The sequence below is a fragment of the Microcaecilia unicolor genome, chromosome 5 (genome assembly GCF_901765095.1).
Source record: "Microcaecilia unicolor chromosome 5, aMicUni1.1, whole genome shotgun sequence".
In the NCBI taxonomy this organism is placed as follows: Eukaryota; Metazoa; Chordata; class Amphibia; order Gymnophiona; family Siphonopidae; genus Microcaecilia; species Microcaecilia unicolor.
Genome location: NC_044035.1, coordinates 248599252 through 248619969, shown reverse-complemented (window position 1 = coordinate 248619969; position 20718 = coordinate 248599252). Strand labels below are relative to the sequence as shown.

General features: G+C 44.0%; 1 protein-coding gene across 2 annotated transcripts in view; it reads left to right on the top strand.

Annotated features, from left to right (window-relative positions):
- Window positions 1-20718, top strand: part of POU2F1 (POU class 2 homeobox 1) — a 419716-nt gene that overhangs the window by 126170 nt on the left and 272828 nt on the right. Inside the window, exons 1-2 of one of the 2 annotated variants that reach the window (XM_030203956.1) lie at window positions 15826-15872; window positions 20316-20381. In XM_030203956.1, coding sequence (XP_030059816.1) covers window positions 15845-15872; window positions 20316-20381 — 94 coding nt within the window. In that variant the 5' untranslated portion in view covers window positions 15826-15844. Of the gene's footprint in view, window positions 1-15825; window positions 15873-20315; window positions 20382-20718 lie in introns of those variants that run through there. The other variant, XM_030203955.1, reaches the window with a different exon arrangement.

Below are 20718 nucleotides of genomic sequence, written 5' to 3'. Positions count from 1 at the left end.
CCACCGGATCCAGATGATCCTTCCGCGGTAAGGATTTTCCACCGCGATGAGCTGCCAGCGCTTATTACTGATGCCTTGCAGGTCCTCTCTATAGAAGACCCTGGGAGTACTGAGACCTCCTCCGGTAATCCGAGGATGGCAAGTACTAAGAAGCCTGCTCAAGCCTTTCCTTTGCATGTCTCCATCCAAGAGCTTATCATGACTCAATGGGCTGACTCCGAGGGGCCTTTGAAAGTCGCCAGGGCTATGGGGCAATTATACCCTCTAAGTGAGGAGCATTTGGCGCCTAGCAGTGCCAAAAGTGGATGCCCTAGTCAAGGCTGTGACAAAGAAAACTACCCTCCCAGTGGAAGGAGGAGTTGCCCTGAAGGACATGCAGGACCGTCGCCTGGAGGCAGCTATGAAACGGTCCTTTGAAATTTCAGGCCTATCCTTACGGGCGTCTGCATGCAGCTGCTACGCTGCCCGAGCCTGCCTCGCTTGGTTACAACAGGCAGTGGACCAGCTCGGAGATGGAGGCGAGCCCCTTACGGAGGTGGCACCGCGGATGGAGTCGGCCTTGTCATTTTTGGCTGACTCCCCTTATGATCTGGTTAGAGCTTCGGCTAAACAGATGGCTGTAGCGGTGGCGGCTCGCCGTCTTCTGTGGCTACGGCATTGGGCAGCTGACATGGCCTGTAAGCAAAGGTTGGTGAAGTTGCCCTTTCAAGGCCTTCTCCTGTTTGGTGAGGAGTTGGAGAAAATTGTGAAAGGCCTGGGGGATGCCAAACCCCAGCACTTACCCGAGGATAGGCCGCAGCCTTCTTCCAAGGGTCAGGCGGTTCCCTCCTCTTACAGACCTCGCTTCCGTGAAGCTAAAAGGTACCGCCCGGGGCGTTCTGCTGGGTTCACTTTGCGTGCCCGTTTTCAGCAGAGGAACTCCTTTCGCTCGGACAAACGTTCCGCAGCAGCAGGCTCAAGTCCTGGAGTTTAAGGGTGACCCTCTCAATGATGGTGCGCCGGCCCCTCCTCGATTCCTGTGATAGGAGGACGACTTTCTCTCTTTCTCGAGGAGTGGGCCAAGATTATCTCAGATAAGTGGGTCTTGGACCTGATCAGAGAATGCTACAGAATAGAATTCAATGCCCCGATAAGAGACGTGTTTGTGGAGTCCCAATGCGGTTCTGCCGCCAAACGGGCGGCGGTAGAAGAGACCTTGCAAGGCTTGATTCACATTGGGGCGGTTTCCCCTGTGCCTCCTGCCGAATGCGGCTCTGGCTGTTACTCCATTTACTTCGTGGTGCCGCAAAAAGGAGGGTCTTTTCAGCCTCTCCTGGACTTAAAACAAGTCACCAAGTCTCTGAACGTGCGGCATTTTCACATGGAAACCCTGCTCTCCATCATAGCGGCGGTACAGCCAGGAGAGTTTCTCACGTCTCTGGACCTGAAAGAATCTTACTTGCACATACCAATTTGGCCCCCGCACCAGAGGTTTCTGCGTTTTGCGGTGATGGGAAAACATTTCCAGTTTCGGGCCTTGCCTTTTGGCCTTGCCACAGTCCCCGAACCTTTTCAAAGGTGATGGTGGTAGTAGCTACTTTTCTCAGGCGAGAGGGTATCCGGGTTCACCCGTACCTAGACGACTGGCTCATCAGATCAGACTCTGCAGAAGAGAGTCATCAGGTTACAGCCAGAGTGGTCTCAGTACTGCAATCTCTGGGCTGGGTCGTCAATATAGCCAAAAGTCACCTGACCCCCTCTCAATCTCTAGAATATTTGGGGGTCCGGTTCGACACAGCCTCAAGTATGGTCTTCCTACCCGAGCAAAGGTGGTGCAAGCTTCAGAGCCAGGTCCGTCTGCTCCTGAGGATGCCTCGCCCGCGAGGTTGGGACATAGTCCAGCTGTTGGGGTTGATGACGGCCACTTTGGAAGTGGTGCCTTGGGCAAGAGCGCACCTGAGACCTCTGCAGTGCTCTCTGCTTCAATGTTGGTGTCCAATATCTCATTATTATCAATGCAGACTCACGTGGCTCCCTGCGGCCCGGTTCAGTATGGAGTGGTGGCTCTCAGACAGCATGCTGCGGCAAGGAATGCCGCTAGCGCTTCCCGATTGGTGCCTGGTGGTAACAGATGCCAGCCTGAAGGGCTGGGGTGCACATTGCCTGGGAAGGCATGCCCAGGGTTTTTGGACACCCGAGGAGTCGAAGTGGTCCATCAGTCGCTTGGAGTTGAAAGCGATTTTCCATGCGCTTCTGGCCTTTCAATTGACCCTGGAAGGATTGGCTGCCAGAGTTCTGTCGGACAACACGACAGCAGTGGCCTATATAAATTGCCAAGGAGGCACTCAGTGCATAGCACTAGCAGTGCAGGCCGCGCAGATTTGCCACTGGGCCGAGCTTCATCTGCAGTTTCTGTCAGCAGCTCATATTGCAGGTCAGAGCAACGTGCAAGCCGATTATCTGAGCAGGAATCGGATCAACCCAGCGGAGTGGGAACTTGCAGACGAAGTATTCCTGCAGATATGTGTCAAATGGGGAAAGACCGTAATGGATCTTATGGCGTCAAGCACAAATGCCAAAGTCCAGTGCTTCTACAGCAGACGGAGAGATCCTTGCTCGGCAGGGTTGAATGCCTTGGCTCAACCCTGGCCTCAGGGCCTCCTGTATGTGTTCCCTCCGTGGCCCTTGATAGGGTGAGTACTCTTGCGGATTCGGCTCCACCAAGGAGAGGTGGTTCTCATTGCCCCGGATTGGCCCAGGAGGCCGTGGTATGCGGACCTCCGGCGGATGCTGGTGGAGGATCCCCTGCCGTTACCTCTGGTATCGAACCTGTTGTCACAGGGCCCGGTGACCATGGAGGACGCCTGCCGCTTTGGTCTTACAGCATGGTTATTGAGAGGGCGCAATTGAGAGACGGGTTATTTCACTAAAGTCATTTCCACTCTCCTACAGGCCCGCAAGCGTTCCACTTCCGTGGCTTATGTCAGGATTTGGCGCCAATTTGAGGCTTGGTGTGCTTCTAAAGGGATTACACCTATGAGGGCTTCTGTCTCGCCGATACTTGACTTTTTGCAGGATGGTTTACAAAAAGGCTTGGCCTATAATTCCCTGCATGTTCAAGTGGAAGCCTTAGCATGTTTTTGAGGGCAGGTCGCTGGCCTCTCTCTGGCTGCTTGCCCAGATGTGACACGGTTTCTTAGAGGGGTGCTTCGGCTCTGTCCTCCCGTGCAGGTCCCGTGTCTGGCCTGGAACCTGGGGTTAGTTTTAAAGACCCTTCAGTGTTCGCCCTTCGAGCCGCTTAGGCGAGCTTCGGAGAAGGATGTGACCTTAAAGACAGTCTTTTTGGTGGCCGTGACATTGGCGAGACGGGCATCTGAGCTCCAGGCGCTGTCCTGTCGAGACCCATTTCTGCAATTCTCAGAGTCCGGAGTAATGGTACGTACGGTGCCTTCCTTCATGCCTAAGGTGATTTCAGCGTTTCACCTAAACCAGCCTATTTTCCTGCCCTCCTTTTCTAAAGAGGAGTTTCCAGAAGCCTATGGGCAGTTGCACCTTCTGGATGTGCGAAGGGCTCTGTTGCAATATCTGCGCATGTCAAATGCCTTCAGGACCTCTGACCATCTTTTTGTTCTTTTGTCAGGTCCGCGCAGAGGGTCTCTAGCGTCTAAGGCCACTATAGCTCGTTGGCTCAAGGAAGCAATCTTTTCAGCATATCTGCTATCTGGCCGGCCTCCGCCTGAAGCCTTTAAGGCACATTCCACAAGAGCGATTTCCTCTTCTTGGGCTGAAACTGGAACATTCTCTCTCCAAGAGATATGTAGTGCAGCTACTTGGGCTTCTAAGCTCTCGTTTGCCCGACATTACAGGCTGGATGTGGCTGCCAGGAGAGACGCGCATTTTGGAGCACAAGTGGTGGCGCGTGGTGTGGCTTGTTCCCACCCTATCTAGGGATTGCTTTGATACATCCCACTCGTAATGGATTCATCTGCTTGATGACAAGGAAGGGAAAATTAGGTTCTTACCTTGGTAATTTTCTTTCCTTTAGTCATAGCAGATGAATCCATGAGCCCTCCCTCAGTGGTTCATTATGTGATTTATGTTACTTTTATGTTCAGTTTTTCCTGTAGATATGTTCCTTCATTGGGAGAAGTTGGAAAACAGTCTTCAGGATTTCTGTTCAGTTACAGGAGGATGAGTTCATTCCCTCTAGGAGGATGAGTTCATTCCCTCCTTTGAATTATAGCTCCAATTTTGGGGCGTTCATCCGCTGTGAGGAAAGTTCATGTTATTATGATGTAACACTGCTTTGGAAGCTTCAAATACTGAAGAGGCAGATGGAGCTAGCTGGCCATGAGGCACTATGGTTTTTCAGTGCTCTCAATCTCCCCCTGCTGGTTGATGGACACAACCCACTCGTAACGGATTCATCTGCTATGACTAAAGGAAAGAAAATTACCAAGGTAAGAACCTAATTTTCCCATCCTTATGTAGAAAAAGATTTCTCTCTAATTGATGTAATCGTCTTTACCATGTATGTATGCACCTTAATGCAATACCATTGTACCTTTGCTAACCGGAAATGGTAATCGCCACTATGGCAAATGGAAGCCACATTGAGCCTGCAAATTGGTGGGAAAATGTGGGATACAAATGCTACAAATAAATTAAATAAATTATTTCTATTTCTTCTTTCAGGCCAGTAAGACCAGCTGCCTCTGCAGCTCAGGAAATTCATAAACTAGTCATCTCTCTTGGACAGAATTTAACAAAGTAGTTAATACAAAATAGAATTAGTTTCAACCTTGGATACAAGAATTGAAAGACAGGAGGCTCAAGAAAAATTGAGTTAAAAATCTGAAAACTAAGATAAGGTGGAGAATCTTGATATAATTATGGACAATTTAAGTTTGGCATCCAAATGCAATAATTTAAAGAAGATTGTATGACATAGGAGCTTGCGATTGATAAAATTTCCAAGGGCATCAGGAATTTCTGCTCAAGAAATGTTTTTACAATCTGACAAGTTGTTTATGCTTCAGTATAGCCTATGCCACCAGTATCACTATTTTTTAAGAAAAAAGCTGGTATAGGCAGTAATGATGTTTTTATCACCAATTTCTGAGGACAATTTAGACCCTGCTACAGCGGTTTCCAGACTGTGCACTGCAGCAAGCTCTCAGGGGTGCAGCGGCGCATCGCTCCTTACGTTTTCCTCCTTGCAACTTACATTTTCGGACATCGGCGATTCACACAGGCACTGTGGGGACTTCCCTCTGCTGCGTCTAAGCCTTACAACAGGAAGTTGCATCAGAGAGGGCCGAATGCTGCAGACTGGGAAGGCCCGAAAATGTAATCTGCAAGCACTGCAACGATGGTGGGGGGAAGGAGAAGGAAGCGGCAGCGATCCTGGACCTGCAGGAAGGGAAGGTAGGAGTGATGCTGGGTTTGGGGAAGGTGTGCTGCTGGTGAGAGAGGAGGGAGCTGCAGGGAAAGGGAGATCTAGGTGGGGGGGGGGAGATATTCTGGACCTGAAGGAAGGAAGCTAGGAGCAATGCTGGATTTGGGGAAGGTGTGCTGGTGTGAGAGGAAGGGGGGCTAAAGGGAAAGGGAGACCTATGTGATGGGGGTTTAGGAGACCCATGTGGCCAGGAGGGGGTGCTGCGAATTGAAAATGTTTGGGAACCCCTGCCTTTGTGGGGTCTTCTACAGATGAAACTGCAGTACTCTCAACGCTGTTAGTTACTTTGAAATTGGACCCAGATAGAGACTGGCTAAATTTGAGGATGTTTCCTGATGTGACATAGGATTCTTAAGAAGTCAACAATTTTCAATTCTTGTGTTAGCTATAGAAAGGGGCCTGGGTAGATTAATACCCATTCTCTGTGAAAAGATGAGGGTCTTCGTTTTATTTGGATTTAATTTATGATTTTGCAACCAGGTTACAATAGTATTATGTTTGTTATTAAGAGCTAATATGACTTACATTTATGAGGGACCCAGACTAGTCAAAATTTGTCATCTGTGTATATGAATGAAGTTAGATCCAGTGTGTGCACTGATCTAGCCAGGGTGGGACAAAGATGTTAAATAGGGTGGGTGCTAATATTGGACCTTGTGGGACCCCACAGGAAGAGTAGGGTGGGTGTGAGAGTCATGCTACAATAAAGAGTTGGATATGTAACAACCAAAAATATACTGTATTCATAATTCTATTTTTAGAAGTCTGTTGAGTAATGGGATTGGGTGTCAGCCTTACAGAGGTGACTCAACTTTAGTTTGTCAACATCAGACAGGGTTTTGGATCATTTTGTAAGATCTGGTGTGTGTTTGTAACAGACTTGTGTCCGAGACACTGCCTCTGCAGTTACAATAATGTTTTATGCTGTTTTAGTGATTTTCAATTTATTTCATGATATATATATATATATATATATATATATATATATATATATATATATATATATATATATATATATACATACACACACTTATGGGAAGCTTTCAAATTAAAAAAAAGCTATCAAATTTTAAAAAAGCCCTTATTCTCTACCTTTTTAATGCACTGCCTATCCAATTGGAACAGCTTTAGACTTTTTACGGATACACCACACATAGATAGTTATAAGCATTTGCTATTGTTTTTATATAGAAATATCGTTGTCATCATAAATAAAAAATAAAGGTGTATAGTACAGCACTGAAATCCACAATACAGTTTTGCAAAGTAAGCTCTGCAACACTGACAAAAACATTTTGAATATAATCTCCCCCTTCCTTCACAGACCCCTCAAACTCCCCAACCCCCTAACTCCCCTTCCTTCCTCCCATCCCTTGTCCCCTCCTAACAGAAAGAATGCAAAACCAAGTGGTGTAGAACGAATAGAAGTAAATCAAAAAAAAAATTTTTTTTTTTTTTAACTCATTCCACAAGTATAAAGTTTAGGCTCGAGGACGTTACATAGAAATACTTTTAAAACAAATAGGAGGCAATATTTTTTAACTCAATGAATTAAGCTCTGGAACTCATTGCTGGAGGATGTGGTAACAACGGTTAGCGTGTCTGGGTTTTTAAAAAGTTTGGACAAGTTCCTGGAGTGAAAATCCATATTCTGATATTGAGACAGACTTGGGGAAGCAACTGCTTGCCCTGGGATTTGTAACATGGAATGTTACCACAATTTGGGTTTCTGCCAGGTACTTGTGACCTGGCTTGGCCACTGTTGCAAACAGGATACTGGGCTAGATAGACCATTGATCTGACCCAGTATGGCTACTCTTATGTTCTTATGTAAGGAGGTTTAATAAAACAATATAAACCTCACAAATTTGCTATTGTTTTCAAGTTTATTTAGGACTTTTTATCCCGCCCATCAGTTATGTGTCTTAGTGGCTTACATTCTAAAGTACAAGATTAGTAATAAGACAGACAATTCCAAAACATGGCAGAAAGGATAGAAATACAATGTAGATAAGATAGGAGGGTGGGGAAAAGGGAGCGAAGGTACTTCACATATGTACTCTTAATTAGCCTGATAGCTTTAGGCATTGGAGAAGGTTTGTGAATATGCGTCTATAAAAAGGAAGGTCTTGAGTTCTGCTTTGAATGTCAGAAGCGATGCGTGATTGTGAAGTGATTGTGGCTGTTTGATCCAGTGTTCTGGACCTTGGACTGAGAAGATTGTTTTTCAAATGTGTTCTTGCCTAATTTCCTGAAATGATGGTGTTTCTAATAGATTTTTGGGAGGAGGATCTGAGAGATTGCTGATTTGGAGTCAGCTTGCGAGATAGGGCGGTTCACCAGGCGAATGAGTTTTGTAGACCAATAATAGTTTTGGATATGATGCAGTGGGATAAGGGAAGCCAGTGTGCTGCTTTCAGTGTGGAGTAACATGATCATGTTTCTTCTTGCTGGTGATTAGTTTAATAGCTATGTTTTGGACTAATTGTAGTTGTCTGATGGGTGTCAATTTAAGGCCTGTATAAAGTGAGTTAGAGTAATCCAGTTGATTACAAAGGCGTGGACAAGAATATTGAGTGCCACTGGATCTAAAAACGAACGAATAGAGTGTATTTTTCTTAAGTTTGTAGTAACAACTGTTAGTTACATTGGAAATCTGAAGATGAAGAGTGCTTAATCCAGATTGATCCTTAGAATTCAGTTTCAGAGGTCCTTGGTATCTCCAAGGCTCCTGCTGCTGATCTCTATGAAAGAGACCCTTTTCTGAGGGTCTGGTGGGGTCCCATGAAGAATGTTTTGCTTAAGACATTCTCCCACATGACGGTGGAAGAGTTGGGAGACTCTGGATGGGGCTCTCGGGAGCCAAGAGGCTGGACTATCTGTATCCCTTTGTCCTCCCTTCCCCAAGGTAGATGCTCTGGTCACACTACAGGGGACCTCCATTATCAAGGAGCTTCACAAGCAAAAGGTGGAGCAGCAGATTAGGCTAGACTTCTCCAACAGAGCTGTGCGTGTGCAGGCTGCTTTTTGAGGAGGCTATGTGGCTAGGGCTATGCTGCATAGGTGCTGAGGTGCCCAATTCTGCCCAATGAGGGTTCACCAGGTCAACCTGGTGGCATGGATAAGGGGGGAAGTTGTCCCTCATCTGCCATATTTCAGGGTAGGTGATCCTGGAGGTTGTCGAGTGAGGGTACGCCCTGGATTTGAACCATCCTATACCCGATGATTTCATATCATCACTCTGTGACTCGATGGTAAAATGACTGACTACTGCTCTGCTTTTACTTTGTAGTATCTCCTGGAGCTGGGCGCAGTGGAGCCTCTCCCACCTGTGGAACAAGGTTTGGGGTGGTACTTCATATATTTTGTAGTTGCAAAGAGAGGATTTTTTTTAACCAATTCTGGTTCTCAAAGGGGTAAACACCTGACTCAGGGTGGAGATCATTCGCTCTGTGATTGCCTAGGTTTGGTGAGTTTCTGACCTTTCTGAATCTCATGACTGTATAGCTCCTCATTTCCATCATAGAGAATCACAAATGGTATCTTCATTTTTGTGTACTGGGAAGCCACTTCCAGTTCCACGCCCTGTCTTTTGGGTTGGTGTCTGCACCCCACACCTTCTCCAAGTTGATGGTTGTGGCAGCAGCAGCAGCTCACTTGGGTCTCCAGGGCATTTTGGTTGATCTGGGCTGACTCAGCAGCGAATTCCAGGATTGCCACCTCTCAGGTCATTGGCCTCTTGTCAAGCTTGAGATAGCTGGTGAATTGAGCAGAGAGTCTCCTCTTTCCCACCCAGGTTCTAGAGTACCTGTGAGTTCGGTTCAACACAGCTCAGGGGGGGCACATGGCCATACTCCAGGCCCAAAAGGTCAGACTCTGTGAGCTTCATGCGCCCAAGGCCTGGGGCTACTTTCAACTCCTGGATTCAATGGTGGTGGCTCTGGAGGTAGTGCCTTGGGTGTGAACATGTATGTGCCTCCTTTGGTCAGTTCTCCTGTCTTTCTGGGCTCCAGCCTCTCATGATTTCTACTGCCAGTTTTTGGTCCTTTCCAGAGTGAGGCACAGTCTGGACTGGTGGGTCAGTGGAGGGTAGTAGTCACCATCGATACAAGTCTCCTCAGCTGGAGAGCCTACTGTCTGCTGAGCAGCACTGGAGGTCTCTTGGTCAATCAGCTGTCTGGAGAACAGGGTGATGCAATTAGCTCTACTGGAGTTCCTTCCTCTGCTTCAGGGAAAGGTGATGAGTGATGGCAGACAATGCCACAGCAGTGGCCTATATTAACAAGCAGGGATGTTACCCTTTCCTGCCAGCAGATGGAGGTAGAGAAACTGACCTTTCCCAGTGATATCACTGGTATAACCTACTTGATGCTCACTGGAAAGTCCCAGTGTGCCTCTGCTGGTATGGCCTGACTAAAGGAAAGAAAACTTAAAGGTATGACAAAATTTTACTTTCCTTAGTGTCTGGGCTGTAACACCCTGAACAAGTGGGATGTACACAAGGAGATTTGTTAGGAGAGGAAGTTCAAACAGGCTATGACCAGCACATCCAGTCTATATTACTTCTCAAAGGAACCCGGTAGATATCTTCTGGAAAGGCCACCTGGACTTCCGCCCAGGAGGTTGCCTGGGTTGAGTGAGCCGTCAACCCGGGAGATGTTAAGTGACCTCAATGGCCATCTTAATCTTTGGTGAGATCACCTTCTTAAAGGAAATTAAATTAACAGGTATAATCAAATTTCATTTTAATGGTTTATTCAGATTTGATATATTGGTCTTGATAAATATGTCAGAATGGTTTACAGAATACAAAGCTTAAAAAGAAAAGAACTCCATTTTTTAAAAATAAGATATAGATCTAAAACATTCATACTGATACAGCAAAGGTCTTATTTAAATAGGCAAGCAACTCATATGTTCAATACAGTGTAAACATACAGATCAACAGACATACATCTCAAAATCTTAGCAGGCAATTTTATTTTGAGTGCATTTTACCTAGAGGCCAACCAAATGTTTGTTTTGGATTTGGCACTGAAACTGGCCCAAAATCTGTATTTGGTCTTGTTTTATTTCAGCTGGAAATGCCAGTACATTTTTGCCTGAAACCGAAACTTATACTCATAGCATGTGATCTGCCCTCCCCCTGAACAGTAGCAGGTTCAGCTTCTCCCACCAGTAGTAGCAGTCTTGATTCCCTCCTCCTCCCTCCATTTCATCAACAGAGATGGCAGGGGCAGGAGCGACTTGTCGGTCATCTAGAAGAAGCTTTGCAACACCCTCACCTATGTGTGCCTCTGCTAGCTCTGGGGCTGGGAAGAGTCCCAAGGTGGAGGGTGAAGTATCACTAAACCTAGGGGGTCAAAAGTCTCTCCAGGACTTGGGAGATCAGTGGAAGCTATGTCATGGCCTAGAGGAGGAATTGGGAATTCTGCCAAGTTAGCAGCACAAGTTCCATTATGTCCCACAGATTATTCCAGACACTTGTGGGTTATGTCCATCTACCAACAATGCTCATGTTCAAGTGTACAGCGCTGCGTAGGCTTTAGAAATAAGTAGTATAGTAGTACCAGCAGGTGGAGATAGAGAACGCCAGAGCTCTGCCATAACTTTCAGTATTCTGTCTCAGCAGGTGGATGGACACTCCAGTGCAGCTCTCTGAATGGGACTTGCTCCTAGCCTGTTCCCTCAGGTTTATTTATTTATTTATTTTTTGTTACATTTGTACCCCGCGCTTTCCCACTCATGGCAGGCTCAATGCGGCTTACATATTGTATACAGGTACTTATTTGTACCTGGGGCAGTGGAGGGTTAAGTGACTTGCTCAGAGTCACAAGGAGCTGCCTGTGCCTGAAGTGGGAAATAATCAATAGGTGACTTCAATATGCCAAATGTCGACTGGGACATCCCTATTGCCTATCATCTAGAAAAGCTGGAAATCTTGGATTCTCTACAGGAAGAAATGTCCCAGCACTGATAACAAAATACACATGGGATGGGCCATAGTGGACCTAGTGCTTATGAATGGTTCTCAGTTGAGCTGAGGGGCTTGGCTTTGCATGCTCAGTTTGTTGAGGGTACACCTGGAGGTGTCAGATCTGACCCCCCACCCCTTCCCCGCCCTTCCAGCATACCTGTGCTCTTACCCTGACCATTAGAGCTCCTGCAAGGAAGAGTGTTAGAGGTAGATTGGCCAGAGAAGTTCTGGACACTGCTGGAAGCAGGCAATGATTTATTTGCTCTGCCTCTGTCTTCAGCAGTTTCCGGGACACTGTGTTTGCCTTTCCTTTTCACTGTGGTGGATGCTGCTGTTGCTGCTCCGGTGACAGTTCCCAGGGAGCGTTGTTGGAGCCCAGTGCACTGTAAGGGTTTGCCTTTCTTTTTATTCACCCTGTTGGAGGCTGTTAGTGCTGCTCTGGTGGCAGTTCCTGGGGAACACTGTTGAGATCCTGTGCTGTATGCTTTTCGGCTGCTTGCAGCACCCCTTTTGCTGTGTTGGTCCAGGGTATGTAACCATGCTGGCCAGAGGGAGCCTCAGCACAAAAAAGTTTGGTGGGTTCTGTGTCTGTTCGCTCACCCACAGCTGCAATTTTACACCGCATACATCGACAGTGGTTGAAAAAAAAAAAAAAAAAGACAAAGCATCCCAGGCTAGTGCAACTGTGCAGTTCCCGGTCTGCTTTTCAGGATGGCCTACGCTCAGTCCCTGAGGCATGCAGGAAGTAGTTGCAGGGGTTTTGTTTTTCACTCTGCTTCTCTAGTGGCTCTGTTTCTTGCACTTATTTTAGTGTTCCTTCTTAACAATTCTTATGGCCTTTGGACACGGTGTGCAGGTTTTGTATGTATAGATATATGTGTATTTTATTTATTATGCTACAAAAGGATTATGTATTGTTTTTTGGACCCTGCTTCAGTTTCTCCTCCCACCTTTTCAAGTGGTGGTTTTCCAGAGCTGTTGCTACTTTAGGGGCTAGCCACCTTGTATATTTCAGTATTTTGTTGGGGTTTCTCCAGTACATCTGATGTTACGGGAGTTATCTCAGCTGTTTAGGTATGTTCTTTCTTGTGTTTCATTCCTATTTTGGCTGCATAAGTCAAATTATTGGATCTGATATCAGAGTTGGGGACGGCAAACATCTCAGGATGGAGGGGTTCTGACTTCGTCATCCCAGCTTTCCTTCAGGGACATGGCCTCCTTGGTTATGAAATGAGTGTTTCTTGCTGTCTGAGACACCCTGGCCTATTTCTTCAAGGCTCATGTGAGACTTTGTGGCTGGTTTCTATGCTAGGCCCCTCTTCCCTGCCTTTCTGGTCTTAGGGGATTGATGGGTCTGCAGCGTAGGGACCAGGGTCCCTCGTTGGATTCCTGAGGCAGGAGGTGGGCCCTCCTTGGTGCAACTGTGGAAATATCACCATCTTCTCTGGTGCAGACCATCCAGAGGCCCGCCCTTGGTTCCGTCACTGCTTATAGTTTTGTATGGTTCTTTCCTTTCCTTTCACAGCTTTTGGTTCGGTTGGATTATAGAAGCCATTTTCTGCAGAAGGATAAGCAGGGGAAAGAGACCAGTTGGTTTGTACCATTGGGTCACCCCAATTTCTTCTGGTCCTCTCCCTTTTTTTGGTTTCAGAGGCAGGTGTTTTCTCCATTGTATCATTACTGCTTTGTTATCGAAAATACTGAAAGTGAGGCTGCTGCACAGTTTCCTTTATGGCAAAGCTCTGGTGTGTTCTCTATCTCCACCAGCTGTTAGATGGACATATAACCATTTGTCTCTGGATTGATCTGTTGGGACTAAACGTAAGTTATCATTTTTCCATTTGCAACTACTGCCCACTAAAATCTTGCAAGTAGTGGTGCCAGCATTTGCATCTCTGCTGTGCCAGGAGGGAAAACTGAGGCAGAGCGCTATGGGATCTGGAACTATCATTAGTTGAGAACAGAATGCTGGAGTTGAAACAGAGGTTGGAGAACAATATGGGGCGCCACTGACAGGAATTTTTCCCCTGCGGCTTCTTGTATGTCCAGCAGTGGTCACCTTGGATTTCATATGAACTCTATAGCCTTTCTCTTTATGTTTTCCCTAATGTGTCTGTACATAGTTATTTCATCAATAATAACATTACTTTGTATTTGTTTCTTCACCGAAGGTGGCTAACGCCTCATGGCACTATGGTAAGCCACATTGAGCCTGCAAATAGGTGGGAAAATGGGTACAAATGTAACAAATAAATAAATATGGCCAGTGTTGGAATCTCTTCATAAGGTTTGCTCTTCCTTCATGTTGATTTCATTGAATTCTATGGCAGTGCTTCCCAAACCTGGTCATGGGGGCACCCCAGCTGATTACCCACTACACCACCAGAGAATGGAGGGTAGGCCCATGGTGGGGAGGCGGAGGGAGTCAGCATAAAGTTATTCTAGATTCTTGATATGTTTCAATTCCAGCTGAAGTAGAGAGGTGTGGTAGCCGTGTTAGTCCACTCTTAAAGGTTATCAATAGAAATCAAACAAAATAAAACATGGAAAAGAAAATAAGATGATACCTTTTTTATTGGACATAACTTAATACATTTCTTGATTAGCTTTCGAAGGTTGCCCTTCTTCGTCAGATCGAAAATAAGCAAATGTGGTAGTAGATAGTATATATAAGAGAAACATCAAAGCATTACTTTGACAGTCTGACAGAGTGGGAGCTGAAAATGGCATGCCAGCTGAAAATGCACTGGCAGTTTTGGCCGAAACTGAAACAAGTCCCAACATGGAAGATGTCGGTGGCATTTCCCATATCACTTCATATTTTTAACCAAAAATGATAGGAAACACCTCCCCCCCTTGTAAAAGGTTTCCTATCTTATTTTCCTGTTTGTCCTATTGCTTACTAATATGTCCTATTGTTGAATAGTGTGCACTGTTGCTGAATGTGCACTATTTATCAGTAGTCAATGTTTATTAAGCAGTAGGGTGCACTATTGACAAAATTGCCTCCTGCCCCCCCAGCAAAAAAAAAGGAAAAAAAAATCCACAGTAATGATACCTGAACTAAACAAAAATTTTTTTCTCCTTTACCGACCCCCCCCCCCCCCATTGTATAGTTAACATAGGTGCTAACAGTGCAACCACATTATTAAGTGTTTTCTGCAGTCTGGGGGCATCTAGTTTTGCAAGTGGCTCGGAAGGGACTTCATATCATACTGGATCACAGAATGTAGACAAGATGAAAAATGTGCATTCTTTACATAGTGGCTCTATTTAGAACTAGCCTTTAAATAGGACGGTAAAACGGGAAAGAGCCGCCACCACCATTAAATGGGTAGCTGTGAGTGGTATTGAAGAAAGGATTACTAGGTGCTCTTGCACCATTTTGTGAAAAAGTTGGGCAGCTTCCCAAACCCTTTCTGCTGCCCTTCATTTCAAGGAACAAATCCCCTGGCAACTCAAAGCACCATGTTTTTTTTCAAGCTGTTCTCTCAGACCCTGGCCGTGGAAAAGCAGCTTGGCAGCCTTGCATTAGACTCCTACCTTTGCCTAATTGTTTCTTTGGGATTATTTATGTGCAGAAGCTCTTTTTTTTTGTTTGTTTTTGTTTTAAAGTGCCCTTTATTCCTAAAGTCATTGCAGCCACCAGAAGCAAAATTAAAGGTGCTTAAGTCTGGAGAGATGTGGGGGGGTTTGTCCTTTTTTTCATCTTTTTTTTTTGTTAAATATTTGTATGTGGCATTTGAACAGACTTTTCTTTTTCCTACCACTGTCTCTTTTCTCCCCCTCTTGGCTCCCCCCCCTGATACTGTGCTCGAGTTGGGTCAGAGAAGCCAATCCATAGAAGAAATTTCATTTTATTCCCTAATTATTATGCTGGCACTCGGGAGATAATTTTTTCCTTCATGCACTTTTTTCCCCGGCTGCTGTGCGAGTGGAATGTTTGCGCTAACCAATTAATATGTAAATGAGCTGATAAATATTTATGCCATGATGTAAATTATGCAGGGAACGCTTTCAGTGTACTCTGCAAATGAATTGCTCATGGACTTCAAAGTGCTGGCTGCCGCGCTAACGAGGAGAGATTTGCATAAGGCCCTAATCAGCCGCATACTGATTAAGCTTCATTATGGAAACTGCCAGCTGCAATCTTTGTTTCTATTTTATTACAAAAAGGGGAACTTTTCACGCTTCAGTTGCCTTGACAATGTCAGACCGAGCTCGCAAGAGAGACTAAAACTCCACCAGGGCAACTGAAGTTTCCTTGTTTAGGTGAAGCCTGCTATGGTGTAGAGGAGATTGTATTTTTCTCCCCCTTTTCCTCCTCCTATTCCGGAGTGGTAGTGTAGGGTTTTTAGGACAATTGTAATTTTATTTTTAATCTTTCTTCGTTTCTTTGGACGCGCTGAAGGTGTGCAGGATTTCACAGCATGTTGGACTGCAGCGACTACGTTCTAGGTGGGTGCCGGCAGCGCACTTATAAGCGTTGGTATGGAAATAGGGGGTGTGCGGTTGACTATGCATAGACTAATAGCATATGCAGAGATGGGGAGGGCGCTTTACAAGCTTGCCGTAAACCTGGGTTGCCTGTCTTTGCGTTTCTGCTGCGTCGTTTCTTCTGCTTCTGTTTAAGCATTAGGCTAAATTTAGTTTGTTACTGGGCTGATATTTGTGTAACGCCATTTGAGGGGTTTAGGAGATATATATATGTGTGTGTGTGTGTGTGTGTATATATATATTTTTTTTTTGTTTGTTTTTTTAAGGATATATTTGAAAGTTCTCATTGCATAGTCTGTTACTTATTTTTACTTTTAAAACTATGGCTCATTTATTCCCTGGATGGGTTTTCGATATCTGTATGTAATTTTTTTTCAGGGCAGGGAAGAGTCCTGCATATAGTACAAGAAATGGGGGGTGAGGGGAGAGGACAGAGCGAGCAGAATTTGTACCAGGGATAGCTAATGTAAGGTGACCTTTATGGGCTGATGGCTGACTCCTTATTGGGGTCAGTAATTCCTTGGTCTTTCATGCCTTTGTGGTACCTATTTATTTATTAGGATTTATTTACTGCCATTTTCAAGAGATTTCACCCAAGGCAGTGTACAGCAAGAATAAGCCAGACATAGGCAATAGACAAGGGTAGTAAAAATTGTTGCACGACTGCTTGAAAATAGTTGCAATCATTGTCTCTTTATGTGAACATTTTTGCAGTTCAGTAGTTGTACATTAGAGTCTGGAGATACTTTCATATGCTATTAGTAGTACAATACAATCTTTCTTTATCACAGTCAGTATTTGTCATGTTTATTTTACATTCAAATCCCCATTTAGCCCTAGGTATCAAATTTAAGTGGTAGTTTTTGCTGTGAAAAATCTATTTTGAGCATGTACAGTTTGAAAAAGCAGTCTTACAATTTTTCTTTCTGTTTGGATTAGTAACTAGCTGTTTTGGTTATTCATAAGTGCCCTTTTTACAATTCATTGATCTGTGAGTTCCTATGTGGTGCTCTGAACAGCACACACTGAGCTCTTCATTAATAGTTCAGGAGGGGTAAAACGGATTTTGATTTGGTCCTTTAATAGAAGACTTGTGACATCTGCTCCTCTTCATCCTTTAATAAAAGCTGTTGGATAACTTAAAGGATGATTTTTGTAGTATACCATTACAAATTTGGACATGAGTGTACTACTGGTACCCATAGCTTAATCCTAAACATTGGGATTTGGCTTTCCAAGGTGCTGCTAAATGTGATGACAAAGCAAGCAGCTTGATGAATAAACTTTACTTGAAATGCTAGTACAATAGTTCCCCAACCTGGTCCTGGGGACATCCTGGCCAGTCAGGTTTTCAGGATATCCACAGTAAATATTCAAGAGAGAAATTTGCATGCAGTGGAGGCAGTGCATGCAAATCTCTCTCATGAATATTTATTGTGGGTATGCTATCCTGAAAACTTGACTGGCTAGAGTCCCTCCAGGACCAAGTTTGGGAACCACTGTGCTAGTATTTGAATCCACTGGTCTAGGGCTGGGTTATATGCTGCACTTTATTTCAGTACTTTCCTAATTCACTTGAAGGAGGAGAAACAGGTATTGCAGGAGTTTATGCCTTGCCCACCTTTACTGTTCTTGGACTTGGTTAAGTTCTGGTAGTGAATGAGAGAACTTGTCTGTACCAGTACTTGCACATCTGCTTCTTTCAGTCCCCAGTGTTTAGCATGGTTTCCATAAGACGTGGAATTTCTGTCAACCTTTTTTTGTGTGTATGTGTGTGTTATTTATATTTAGATGGTCTTGGGGCAAGCAGGACAGGGAAGCACAGACACTCCCTTAATTAAAATTGAGAGAGAAAATAATTTTTGCCTGGGGTGTGCAAAAATGCAGGCATGGCTAGATGCATTGCATGAAAATACATCATCACTGTTGTGGCTTCAGATGCTTGCATACTAAAATGTGCTCTACAAGTATATTTTCCTTGCATATAACAAATTAAACAACATTTCAAAGTGCAACATTAGTGTCAATATTAGATTTCTTGCTGCTTTATATGATAATTGAGATCAGTCCTTGACAGACATTCTTATTCTGGAGTGGTACTGTTATTGTTTAGCTGTCTTTCAGTTTATGGACACTATTTTATAAAGTCTCTGCAAAATATGTACAGTATCTGTGAACAGGTTTTTCTTTTTTTGTGGGGAGGGGGAGGAGAATGCAGAGCCAATCTTTCCTTCAACGTCCACCTTCTGTGGTGTTGAATTTCTTTCTTAAGCTTGTGTTCATTCATATTTGGTAGACTTGGTCCTTAGTTCACTTAAACAGCTGGAGTGGGAGGGAGAGGCTTGCGCAGTGCAGTGGTTCTAGTTTTAAACTCTTAGCGCTGTTGAATTAGTAAGTGTGAGAGAGAGAGCTAGCCTGTTTTTTCAAATACCTTCCATCTGTGTGTTTTGCTTTGAGATGAGGTTGGGGTACGGGTACCATGTTGATATCCTAACATTGCTGGTTCTGACCCCTGCTCTCCCACCATACCCTGTTTTCCATGAACTGCAAAGTGATCAAGGGATTGTAAATATAAATAAAAGTAAGATACTTGTGGGTATGTGGAGGTCTTTCTTGAGCTAACTTTAGTGGGTTTTCAGTACATCTATATTATACTTTTATAGCTTTCAGAGCCTCACAGGTCCTTTCTCCAGGTATCTTAAGTGCAGTAACTATCATGCAATAAAAATACATATATAAAAGATGATATAAGCCCGGAAGTGTCCTTGGAATGGGAATACTAAGTGTTAAAAGGAGAACACAGAACTCTTGTATGATTTTATTTTTCTTTAAATTTTGGAGATGGTTACATTTTTTGGAATGTAATTTAGAAAGGGTTCTTCTCTGAGGACAAGCAGCATACTAAAATCCTCACATCTGGGTGACGATCCAACAGAACCCCTGCACAGTAACTTTTATCTACTACCAAAGCACAGAGCTTTTGAGACAGTTCAGCCAGGATTGCATTGGTTTTTCGTCTTCTGCGGAGCTGATCAGATGTGTGTGTGTTGTAGTCTCCTGTGCTGTGTGCCTAAAAGTAAAATAATTATGTGAGTTACATAGAACTGCAGCTAGAGGTTACACCTAAACTCCTTAATTTAGACATTGATAGACTAAGCAATATTAAATGTTCATGATATGATGAGTGATAACGTTTTTGGGGAAGGAATCTGTAGTGCTCTTGTTGCCCTTGTATATTGGTAAGTGTACACTTGTGTTTTTGGGCAAGTCCCTTACCTTGGGTACAAACTTAGGGTCTCTCTTATCAAGGCACGCTAGCGGTTTCTACACTGCAGTGCTTTGTCGGCATTACTGCACTGGGACCTGCTAGCACAGCTTGATAGAAGCCCTTAGATTATAATTCCTTGGGAAAAGCAAAATAACCTACTGCACCTGAATGTAACTTGCCTTGAGCTACAACTGAAAAAGATGTGAATAAAATCCAAATCCTTTTCTTATATGTTCAGTTCTGATGATGATTCTAATTAGGAACCGAAACATTTGGATTGCTGGTCATTGTGTTGGTTTCTTTTGATGTTACTGTCTTTTGTTTTATTTTATTTATTTACATACATAGTAAATAGGAAAAGAAATGATCCTTATATCCACCATTATAAAAAAAATTCCCTGGCTCAGTGGGCTTTTTCCGCTACTACTTTGATAGTGAATTTTAGCTAATATTTGGTTATGTGACTTATTTGTTGAGACATGAAAAGTACTGAGCATGAAAGCCACTGGAACTATTGTTTTAGAGACAAAATGTTGGATAGAAACCAGAATCAAAACAATAACTGAGTATTAGCCTAGTTATGCTCAGCTCACTTGAATTGTAATTTAGTTGTTCAGTACTCAAGTTCTGTCTTTAATGGACATTGATTTTTTTAGTCTAGTCTAAAGACAAACTGCTTTTAGGATTACTCCACAATATGAATATTCTTCCCTCTTTCCCCCTCTCCTTGAGAAACTGTCAAGGAAATCAGGACTCATAATGAGTAGTAGCTGATGATTTCTACCTGGAAAAAGACAGTGTACGTGTTCTGCAATAATACAGCTGTAAAGCACAGGAAGGCATTATGGTTATAGGAGTGCACACTTTTGGTATTACATTCATAAATTCATTTTCATAACGGTGAATATTTCTTCTGTTATCCTTCAGATCAGTTTGTGGGCCAGTTAACTGAGCTGTAGTTCAGACTGCAAATTAAGTTGTCAGCCACTAATCTCCGGTTGTAAGAAGCTAATTTACAAAGCTGTGGCACATGATGTCGTCTTAATGGCTGATGGTGGTTCTCACTGGCAGTAGGTGTGCTGAAATGCCCTTTTTCATTTCAGTGTTTTATCTGTTACCCTTTGTTTTTAATGCAGACTCAAGAATGAACAATCCGTCAGAAACCAGTAAATCTTCAGTAGATAGTGGCGATGGGAATACAGGTAAGAAAAGGCAAAAACTTCAAACCAAGTTTTTCTATAGAATTCTTTCTAAGCAGAAGAAAGGAAGCTGAATATAATGGAGACAGGTTGCCATCTATAAGTGTATAATTGGGAGAGAATCTGGCCTTTTCTAAGGTTTTTGCTAGTTGGTATTTTCAGCTCTTCTTTAGACGCAAATCTAAAAGTTCCATCCTTGCTCACATCTGTGTTTTACAACACAGAGGTAAAGCAATTATTTGATGAGAATTCTAGTGTGGGACTGGTTTTGCCTTATTTTCGAGTACATACATATCTGCAGCTTTAGTGTCTAATACATTTGAACAACAAGTAGACTTTC